This window comes from Pteropus vampyrus, unplaced genomic scaffold, assembly GCF_000151845.1.
Source record: "Pteropus vampyrus isolate Shadow unplaced genomic scaffold, Pvam_2.0 Scaffold79, whole genome shotgun sequence".
Classification (NCBI taxonomy): Eukaryota; Metazoa; Chordata; class Mammalia; order Chiroptera; family Pteropodidae; genus Pteropus; species Pteropus vampyrus.
Window position 1 is genome coordinate 6,988,278 of NW_011888860.1, and position 11,840 is coordinate 7,000,117.

The 11,840-nt window shown below is 34.3% G+C and overlaps 1 protein-coding gene across 1 annotated transcript in view; it reads right to left on the bottom strand.

The window, feature by feature from the left end:
• Positions 1-11,840, bottom strand: part of CORIN (corin, serine peptidase) — a 220,577-nt gene that overhangs the window by 155,063 nt on the left and 53,674 nt on the right. Inside the window, exon 3 of the mRNA XM_023532241.1 lies at positions 7,800-8,002. Coding sequence (XP_023388009.1) covers positions 7,800-8,002 — 203 coding nt within the window. The remainder of the gene's footprint in view (positions 1-7,799; positions 8,003-11,840) is intronic.

Genomic DNA, 11,840 nt, shown 5'->3' on the forward strand with positions numbered 1-11,840 from the left:
AGTGCCAATTTTCTTTCAGAACAAGAGAATAAAGTAAATTACGGTTTCTTTTTTTAACTTTTATCTATGATTTTGGCTCTTAAAAGATCATTTTTGTTCTTGAATTTTATCAGAATTATTATCGCAGTGCTGTTATCAGCATGCTACTGTTTTGTTTTGGTTTTTTTTTTTCTGTACATAGATCAAGGATATAGGGCTGTTCTTTCCAAAGAGGAAACTGTGATAATAAATCTGGAGAGGAAAAGTTTGAGCCAAAAGCCTTTTTGGACATGATTATTTAACTTTGACTCTCATTTACTGTATTAATGTGTTATAGGCACATTACCTTTGGGGGCACATGTCACCTGTGGAGGGATATTGCAGGATTCATTTTGAAGAGAGAGTCAGGAAGTCTTGCCCAGAAATCTGAGAAGGGGGAATGGGATTGTAGCCAAAGAAAAGTGAACCAGACACTGTTCTATTAACCCTTTTGATAGCCTAGCTCTGCAAATGACTGAGTTTGCTATCTCGGATTGGAACTCGAGAATACATCTTAGGGACAGAGTCACCTAAAGATTGAATGAGGAGGAGAAAAAGAGAGCGGAGAGAAAGAAGTAAAAAAGAGAGCCCATTCCTACATTAGAATTTCCTTTCTCTCTCCCAAGAATTGTACAGGTCTTTATTAGAATGTGACCACGCTAACCTCTCAAGCATGCAACAATTATTTAAGAGCTTCACTTGTTCTTGCTTAAATGTTGATGTTAACCAGAAGCCCATGTCTGAATCTCATAACTGTTCTATAAGTATGTAGAATGTGATTTACTATATAGGAGAGGCAAGTCAGTTGGACTTGAACATTGGGGTCTAACACTGGTGTCCAGCAGAGCACACACGGGATGGCATCCAGGATCATGGCTAAAATAGATTTTGGAGCAGCAAATTCTTAAAGAAGCAGCTTAGACTCTCAGCCTCCCTTAGGCCTCAGACTCTCCTATGTACCAAAAAAACTCTTTTCTTCTAGATTATGTGTCCTGAATCATAATACAAAGACCCCAACAGACCCATAGGTAGAATTGTTGTCTGCGAATAACCTAGATGAGAAAGAATAGCATCTTTATTTCTACTAACCTCCAACTGACACTTAAATTATCAAAGTAAGCAACAAACATAGAAAAGCAAATTAGAAATCATAGCTATATTTATATCAACATGAGGTTATTGCAAACATTTCAAAATATTATTTATGCTCATTTCTTATAAAATTATAGTTATCGACCTACTGCTAGACATTATTATTTCTATATCATGTATTACTATATCATGAATTTATATTTCTAATATTTTGATAACTTCATTTTAATAAAATTATCTTCCTTTGTGATTCTGTGTTATTTATTTTAAGCACTAAAACATTGTCCTAAGAAGGCACCTATGGGCTTTACCAGATTGCCAAAGGAGTCTTTGGAAAAATAAAGGTTAAGAAATTTTGCTATAGAGTATTGCTGCTTTTTTCTGGAAATGTGACACAAACAACTAGAACTCAGATACCCTAAAATAATATTTTGCAAGCTGAAGAATAGGACAGGTTTTTTCACAGAAAGCTATACAGATATACATAAAATTGTATATAAACTCCCTTATGCCTATAGGTTTAACATAACTGTAAAATTAATATATAAAAATTAAATAGAAACAAACTTAAACTAATAAAATTTAAATGAGTTATATTAATGAATTAATATTAACATTGTTCTCTTAAATACCATGTATACAGTGTCTACTCCTGAGGCACAAGCTCTTCTGTATTTGAGGAGCTTATACTATCACATATCCCAGCTGAGCATGTCACCATTTTTCTCTATTTGAACTGCCTCAAAGATGATCTTTGTACAACATGTCAGTACATACTTTGTTCTGTGATTGGGAAGAAAGTATGTCAAATCTGCCTCTGTTCCTTATTTGATGGCTGACAAATGTCTATTGAAATGATTTTGTAGGCCCAAGAGGAGCACTCCTGCCTGGGATGGCAGGTCAGCAAGCCAAAACTTCAACAACTGTCATGCTCCTGCAAATGTTCTGCTTGACCAGAAACGCAGTACATCCAGCCAGCCAGCCTCCAAATGTCAGACCAACTCTGGGCTCTATACTTATTTCCTTGTTCCTTCTTACACCAAACAAGGTTGACTACATGGCCCCAGGTAATCAGAATTTTCTATTTGTGTCTTCCTTGTTCTCTGTTCTTTATTCTACAAAAGCTACCTGTCTTTTGCCCCATTATGTAGTTCTCCTAAAGGAAACGGTGCACTTCATAAAATGTTAAATAAAGTTTTTATCGCTTAAATTATCTTCTTCAATAATTTTAATAGTCTAAGCAGTATAGCTTAGCAGCAACTTAATCATAAGTAGAAATTCAAATATAGGCATAAAAACCTGTATAAGTACTTGTTATATAACATAAGATTATCCAGATTATTGAGAGCAGGCTTACATAAATTATTTATTATCAGTGAAATAAAAGCATACATTTGGAAAAAAATTATAGATAATTCTTAAATCCCTCAGAATATATCTGAGGTTCCTAGGACCCCAGATGGAGAAATACTGTCCAACAACATAACAGAGGAATGATAAGTACACAATTCTCAGGTACATCGAAGTCATTCACCCATCCACATCTACACATATAAGCATAGACTCCCATTCCAAACTGCATAATAACCTACAGTCAGGAATTTACAGAGGTGGGTACATGACTCTGAAGGCAGTAGAACTAACTTTTGAAGAATATAATGAAAACATTTAGAGTTTCATTTTTGATAGGATTAGAAAATATTAGGGAAAAAAGGGAAGGAGCCTTGCCCTGGTTTCAGATATCTAATTAGACTCTCCCCAAAACCCCCCTTTAGTAGTTGCCTGACAAATCGTAATCCAGATAAAACTTCGACACTTGCTCTGATCCTCTTAGCTTTATATTCTTGCAGAGCTCACTTTCGAGCTAAAGAAATATCATGCTAGAAACCCAAAATTAGTAAGAAAGAATAACTTTAGGGTTTTGTATTGATGCATAAGCTTTCTTTGCTTAGCAAATTTGGGGGATGTGTTTAAAGCATTTTGGTACAGAGTTATCAGTATTAACAAATCACTGCTATTTAGACAGCTTCACTGCCGTGATCCAAGTCATTTTGTCTTCTGAAGACAGACTGTGCAGTTCACTGAGAAAAAAAAAAAAAACAGAAAAACTAAATATAAGGTGAACGTCCATTCTTGGAAGAATGGCTGAAATAAACTATGGTATAATGACAACATTGAATACTATTCAGTCATTGTAACAATGAATTAGAGATAGTCATAATGTATTCTTGAATGAGAAAAATATTATGTGGAAAAATATCTGTAATAATGTGATCCCAGTTTTTAAAAAAAAAAGCAATGACAAAATCGCCTCTATATGTATGCTGTTTTGCATGTATGTGTGCATGTGTATGTTCATATATAATTGTATGAACATGGAGAAAACCAAAAATCATACACACTACATTGTTAATATGAGTAACTGTAGGTTAAGGATAAAGTAATATGATGCAAAAAGAAGGAGAAGGAATAAAATGATTTACACAAAAAAAGTGGGGGAAAAGATCTCCATTTAAAATTAATATGGATAAGATAGTCATATTTATGCCTTGTAAAAAGAAGAAAAATCAATTCCTAATGTTGGAGGAAATGAAAGAAAAGAAAGGTAAAATTTATTGAAGGGTAATAAGCACTTTCAGAATGGCTTTCAGAATCTGTTCCTCCATGAAAGCAGTAAAAGCACTGCAAAAAATTATCAAAATCAAAATTTTCAGAACTTTGGGATTTAACCAAAAGCTTGCATCAATTAAGGAAACATTTTTATCAAGAAAAATATGTGAATTATAGTACGAACCATGAGTTCTGTACATTTTAACTTGCCCTATTCCCTTTATTCTCTGCTTGATGGTAGCCTTAAAAACCAGTGGCTTTGCAACCATGGTAACTATGAAAACTAGCAATCTAGGAGACAATGGAGAAAGAAAAACAAGTTCGAAGCTCCAACAAAAGCCATCCCCACAGGATTGTCACCATTTAACCTATCCGGAAGGCCCTTGGTAAGGATCCATTCCCAGGGCTAGTCTTACTTGCCCTGATTCAGAGCTTTCTCTATTCGAACATCTCTATCCCCAGGGTGCTTGTTGAGCACAATCTGTGACAATTGGTTAATATCACAACTAGCAGAAGAAAGAACACCTGTTGGTAATAAGAGGCCTACAAAAACCTTAAAAGAAAAAACTGGAGAATGAGATGTCCAAAGGGGCCTTTGAAAAGTTCTAACATCTATGTCTTGGGATCTTACAAGGCCAGGTACATGTGCAGGGCTGTGCCCATATCCAAGATATGAGAGGCCAGTCACAAAATCCACATATTTATTGTATGATGCCCTTTACGTGGAATGTTCAGAATGGGCAAATCCATAGAGACAGAAAGTGGATTAGTTTTGGACACAGGCTGAGAGAATAAGAAAATGAGGAGTAATGGATCCAGCATTTCTTTCTGCACTGATGAAAATGTTCTAAAATTAGATAGTGGTGACGGTTGTACCACTCTGTGAATATATTTTTAAAATACTGAATTGTACATATTAAAAGCATGAATTTTATAGTGTGCTGACTTTATCTAAAAAAAAAAAATACTTTTAAGTGAATGAGAGGTATGATGTGTTTTCATATGATATAGAAGATTTAGAAGCTGGTTACCAAAGAGCATATTGAGAGAACAGAACATTTCAAGTTTTCAGTGCATTAACCCACTCTCTCGTCACTTTAATTCCTGATCAGAGTTCCTAGGTTATTGTATGGTGTGCCATATTATTTTTAATCCAAAAGCTCTTGGCTGGTTAATCAGCAATTCAATCTCTTTCCTTAAAAAAACATAAAAATATGTATGTTTAATATTTATAAAATATATAAGGAGAAAAAGTGAAAACAAAAATACAAATGCAGAAAAATCCCTTGCTGAAATATAGCATGAAAGCTAACTCAGACCTTTTTCCTTTCCATAGTACCATGGGTTTTCAAAATGAAACTAATGAAAGTCCAGAAGTAACAGATGTCACATAAAGCCTATTTCACATGTGTAAAACCTAATTCTGCTACACAGAGTAAAAAGGGGGGGTGGGGTGGGTTCTGGTTAAAACTTTACAAATTACTATATTCTATGCTTTGTCATGATATTAAGGATCCCCAGGAGAAAATGTCTTAAGGAAAGACTATTTCCTGGTACCTTTGCCAGGAGTTCTCTCCTTGATTTCCTACCCAGGATATTTGGGTAGGATAGAATGTCTGGCTACTGTATTTTTGAACTGAAGTAGACTTAAATAGCTTTTACATATGCCTGGAATTTAAAATGACACTTTTATTAGAGAATACTTTAAAAATAAAGCAAATTCTATGCTAGGTGTTAGTACAAATATAAGGCATTAAATGATACTTTAAATAGAATTGTTTAAATACATATCAAGTGAAGAAGTATAGTTAGACATAACTAAAAAAATGATAAATCAGATTACTGAAATTTGAAATGATTATAGTTCATTTATTTATTCATTTGACAATTATTTTATTGATCATGGAATATACTGCAGTAAAGAAAACAGACTACTATTCTTCTAGAGTTTAAAATTTGCTCAGTAATGCTCTGTTACTGAAAATAAAATTAAATGAGGAAGCATGAAATGCTAGAAAGAGCACTGGTTTAGGAGCCTCAAGATCAGGATCCCAATTTCATGTCCACCAACTACTAGACAAGTGATATTGAATATGACAACTTAATTTCCCTAAGCCTTAATTTCATACCTTGAAAAATGGTGTATATTACCTCATCAGTTAATTGTAAGAATCACACAGAATATATTCAAACATGCCCTGAAAACCACCAAAAGCTCTATAATCACAGGCTAGCAATATTATTAAAATGTATGAAAAACAATTGAATCCTTTGCAATAAACAATTCTAGTTAATATAGACAGTCTGGTGGGGGTCCGTGTGGTCAGACAGTAAAGCTCTATGCTGTCAAGTACATTAACAACACAGAATGACACATATTCGAAGGTTTCAGCCTTTATTTAATTATTTTAATTTCGCTAGGATTTCCTTTACATGTCAAATTACGTTCATATTCTCAAGCAATGTTCCAGTCATAGAAAGAGAAAATGAGTCAAACAGACCTCCATCAAACTTCCAAACTGAGCAACGAGTACCATATGTTTCTTTACTCTTCAGGATACAGGATACATGTCTGTCACTTCTACTTGAATCTTAGCAAATAATGAAACTTTCAAAATAGAAACAAATTCACTTAGTAAAATAAAATAACAATGGCCATAATTGCAACCACATTAACTGGACTGAGTTTTTGCTTAAATTACTTTTGCACTTCTGATGGGAAAATATTGTCCTATTAATGGAGTGCTTAAGACATGATCAAAATATTAAAAACCTTGAAATTAAACTCATGAGGAAAATAAATTTTACTTGGCATAATTCAGCATTACTGTTAGGTAATAAGCACAAATTCGTATGAATCACTGGTGAACAACAAGCATAAGAAACAGTTAATACATATAGATGCTGTGTGAAACAGTGGAGTCCAAACAGTCTGTCTCTTTGGACCTAGAGAAATAGAATAATCCCGCTTTTTTTCAGACGCTGGCAAACATATACCATGACTGCTAAGAGTCAGCTTAATCCTTCCCTTCCTGGCTCGGAATGAAAATGAATACTCCTTCCTAGACCTCAGTTCTGATTTCCCTTTGTGGGTTTTCATGAAAGAGGGAGGAATAAACTAGAAAATGATCATGGATGGTTGGGCTTTGTAGAAGTTTCAATCACGTAACTTTGTTTTAGGAAGTAGAAAATAATAATCAAGACAACTGCACAGAAAGTTCTTACAGTGACGTTGGTCTGATTATGTTTTATCAGTACTGGCTGGATCAGAGCCTAAGCTCTTTGGCACTTTCCACACAAATCCACTCCCATCAACACTCTAGAAGCTTAGTAACTTTACTAAAAAATCTGAGGGGTATTGAGGAATAGAGTCACATTCCAGAGAATATCATCTGCCACCATCTAACTGACCCCGTTTCCACACTTTCTGTCTTCTCTTTCTCTCCCAGCTCTTTTACCGGAATAACTGACAAATCTCTCCATTTGTCCTCAAAAAAGAGTTTTGCCCATGCCATTTTCCTTAAGCTGTGATTATTTGTTAGTCACCAACATACAAAATAAGTTGCATAGCCAATAAAAGAGGAAGGAAAAAAGAACACATGGACACATCAAAAGCAAAATGGGAAATAGCTCCTATTAAATCACCTGGCATTCTATTATAGAGTTAGGATCCCTCCTACAAGGTACCAATAACAAAATAAGTAATGTAACTTACTTATTAATTTAACCACCTCAAATTAAGTAACTTAAAACGTCAAAACAGAAGCACAAGTTTTCAGAGGTGAACCACCACAAAATCAATGCCATTATATTAAAGCAAACAGCATACATTTTATGCCTCAGAAATGTTGAATAACACTAATAGATTTTCATTACTCATGTCCCTGTCTGGATGGCTGGGCTGATGGCATTTTATGTTTAGAATAGGGCATCCTACTAGGCCAGATAAGTGAGAGGAGCTTTGCCTGTGTGACCAGTAAGTGACTGTGAATTAAGAGCATCCGTTGCCACACTTAAAAATCTACCTATGGGTTCCACAGACATTAAAGGACACGCACATTCAGCACTTTCAGACTTACTTGTGTTCTTGTGATTTTGGTCCCTTGGGAGTGAAATATTCTTGGTCCAGGCTGACATGTATTGGTCGGGATGTGTAGCAGATGTCACCTCGCTCTCATTATAAATCATATTTCTAAGAATAATATCAGGCGTATGGTTTTTACCATCAGTGGCCATAGGTTCACTCCCATTTGATTTAAAATGGGCTTTTTTTAATGTTCCTGAAAGACAAAAATAAAAATAAAAAAATATACTTTAAAACATTACTAGAAGTATTTATTTTTTAAAATATTAGGGAAACTCTAGAGCTGCTTCACCACGTCTCATCCTATCCAGGCACAAAGAGAAAGATGATGTCTAGCTAACACCATTACCCACTTCTTTGGGACAAACCAGTAGAGCTTCTCTTCTATAGCAAATCACATAATGCTGTGAAAAAAATGATTGCTTTCTCAAGAGCTTAAAGTTCATAAAGTGGTCTCCCATCTAGGTTCTCGGTGCTCCAAGAATTTAGGGCAATTTCACCTCCTCTGAGATTCACCACAAATAAATAAAGTAAGGTAAATCTTACAGTGTTTCTTTTCTGCTTTCTGTTTCTCAATTTCATCCACTATTTTATGTTATTCAGCATCCAGGTCCCATGCTGTCATATCTCTATATCTACCACCAAAGGACACAATAGTCCTTCCTTATTCAAGCTTATATTTCTTCACATTTTGCACTATATTTCAGTGAACTATGTATAACAGAAAAATAAAAATAATAGGGCTCGTTTATGCATCAGTACTTATAGAAACCAATAAAAAAAAGTGAAGTTCTAATTTCAGCAAAACTAAAAGAAACTAAATTATCTTCATCTTTAACCAGAAGTTATAAAATATACTTATAAGAAATAGACGTTTAAGATTTACAACAGTCACTTTCTCAAAGTATTCATTCATTGACAAAATAAAGAGTCAAATCTGACTTTTGGGAATCATCTAGCTTTGACGTTAGGCAGAAACCTTTGAAAATTTTGAAAGAGATACATATTTTTAACTCAGCCAAAATAGACAACAGACTGTTTCCAGAACATAGCACTGTAGCTGAGTATGCTACTAAAATAAATGAATGTGATATTGATCCATTATAGAAATACTCAAGGGAGATTTTTTTCTAAAAACATTTACAGCAAATGCTCTAATTGGTTCTCACTTTTTCAAACAGTCCATGGACCCTTAAAAATAAAAAATATAAATAAAATGTTTAATATCAGTCTATGGAAAAAATTTCTCTACATGTGTTTGACACTTGGAAAACATTAACTACAAATCAAAATAGAAAAGCAGCTGTTTTCTAGCCAACTAAGGTCAACAGTTTCATCTGCTAGGGGATTCTATATAAAACATTAGAGCCTTAAAGCTAAATCATGACCATGTGGTGCAGGTAACACACTCTCCAAACTGTCTGTGTGATTCTGAGTAAATATCAAATGCAGTAGGTGAAATGAAAGACTTCATTTAATTGTTTTTATTTTCAAAATGATTTAGAATTTATCCTGTATCTTGTGATAGACTTGACTACTATATAATATGCATTTCATTCATACAGAAAATTTTACTAATCAATTATATATAATTTAGTTTTTACTCACTCGTTAGTTGTTTTCTTCTTTACTTGTTTTGGCATAAAGAGATATTTCACATAACATGTCTCCACCAATGTGGCTCTAATGAATATGTAAGGCCCTTAAAGTTGATTTATTTATCATGCTAACCCTGTGAGTCAGGACCCAGCTCTGTCTTACTTTTAGCTATGCCAATTCCTCCTAGTTACATCCCTGAGTAATCACTTAAATGGAGATTCTTATTGTATAAAATATCCAACAGTTGTTCTTAACATTTTGTTTGTAATAATTAGCCTTATTAATCTTGCTTTATCTTTTTCATCTAACCACAGCGATGAATGTGTTAATAACATCTCTTTACTCAAAGAAGTCCTTTAAACATCTACTTTCTTAACAAAAACACTGACTTAAACAACTTTAACAAAAGCAGCTTCCTTGCTCTTAAACTCTATATACAAAGCAGGCTTGCGGAATAGAGAGAAGGAATACATGATACATGAAATTGCTATAGCTAATGTGCATAAAGTATATTTTTGGGAGAGACAGACAGATAGACTAATAGAGAAAGATAGAGAGAACAAGCCTAAAGGACCTGTCCTTAAAAGCCTGAACTCACTAGACAATTTGTTTTCAAGCATCTCTGGAAACCGACCAACTCTCAACTCACAGTTGTTTGTCTATTATGAGGGTTTTTTTAAGCACAAAAATTAGATTTGAATAAGACTAAGTATTCTCAAGCTATATCACGATGAGCTATAAAAATGCTGAGTTATTAGCCCAAGTAGAGTGTTCATTCTTCCAGCGTTGCTCCATCCTTTTCCACATTCCTATTGTTATAGTGTTGTGGTTAGATGTATAGGTTCTACAGCCTGACCACCTGAGTTTATAACCCATCTCTAGCACTTTGGGCAAACTCTCAACTTTCATAAAATAAGAAAAATAAAAGTACTTCCCTTCATGTCATTAGAGTCAAATTGATTAATACGTATATAAACACTTGCAACAGTTTTTGACACACAATAAGTTCCAAATAACTTTTAGTCATTACTACACAATGATAGTAATGAAAGTAAAATTATTTTCCTTTGGGCTACTAAGGTACTTTTAAATCAATACCAATTTCCTTTTACTATAAGTATATCCTAACATAACAAAATGGCTAAGGAAATTTTCAAAAGTGAATCACTTAACCCACTTTTGGAGTGAAATAACTGTGGTTCTTTTATGCTAAGTTATTAATAAAAGACCACATTATATCAAGGTTATGTAGCTCAAAATTGTTTCAGCCCTATAACACAGCTCTACTTAACAATGTATAAGAAATTTCTATAATTTCAATAATATTAGCCAGGCTTTACCAGTCACCTACAATGAATGGATTGAGCCCTGTGGTTGGCAAAATAATGCTGCCCCAGAGGTGTCCACATCCTAAGCCCCGGAACCTGTGATTATGCTACCTTACATGCAAGAGGGATGTTGCAGATGTAGGTTAAGAAATTTGAAATGATAAATTTATCTTGGGTTATTCAAGTAAGCCCAAGGTATTCACAGGGTCCTCATAAGCAGAAGAGGAAAGTGAGAGTGTGTGCCAGAGCCATGCAGTATGAGAAAGACTCAATGGGCCAATGTTCAGTTTGAAGATGGAAAAGAGCTGCAAGCCAAAGAATGCAGGAAGCTTCTAGAAGGTGGAAAAGATAGGAAACGGTGTCTCCTAGAACACCTAGAAGGAATACCAACACCTTAATTTTAGCCTCGTGAGAACTATTTTGGACTTTTGACCTCCATAATTCTAAAGTAATATATTTGTGTTGTTTTAAGCTACCAAGTTTGTGATAATTTGTTACAGCAGCAATAGGAAAGTAATATAGGCACCTTGCTAAGTATCCTCACTATAAGCATCTACTAAGTTAACCTTCCGACAACCCTAGGAAACAGATGCTACAATTAACTCTACTTCATGGAATTTCAAGAGAAGGAAACTGAAGTCTATGAGAGTTATTTAACTTACCCAAGAATTGAGTTGGAACATTGCAGATACACATGCATATATACCCACAGATACTTCTCACTTTAAACAAGGTACACAGGTTAAAAAAAATCAACCACCATATGCATGAAAAAAATTTTATCTTCCTATGACGTGAGTTTGAAGTTAATTTAATTCCTATCTTTATGTCTCTAGCCATGTGGTAACACATTTATTTTGCATTTTCTATATGCCAGGAATTTTTTATTTACTCTCTGCTGAGAACACAAAATCTAGTAAGGAGTTCTTATCATCAAGATTAGTTGAGGGAGACAGCCATGAAATCTAAAAATACAAACCATGTTACAAGTGCTTTGAGAATGATTTGCATAGGAAAATCTGGTGACAAAAGTAGAGAAGTAGCTGCCATTCCATTTGAGAAAGTCAGGAAAGGTTTCTTCGGGGTGAATGATACTCAATACGAATCTT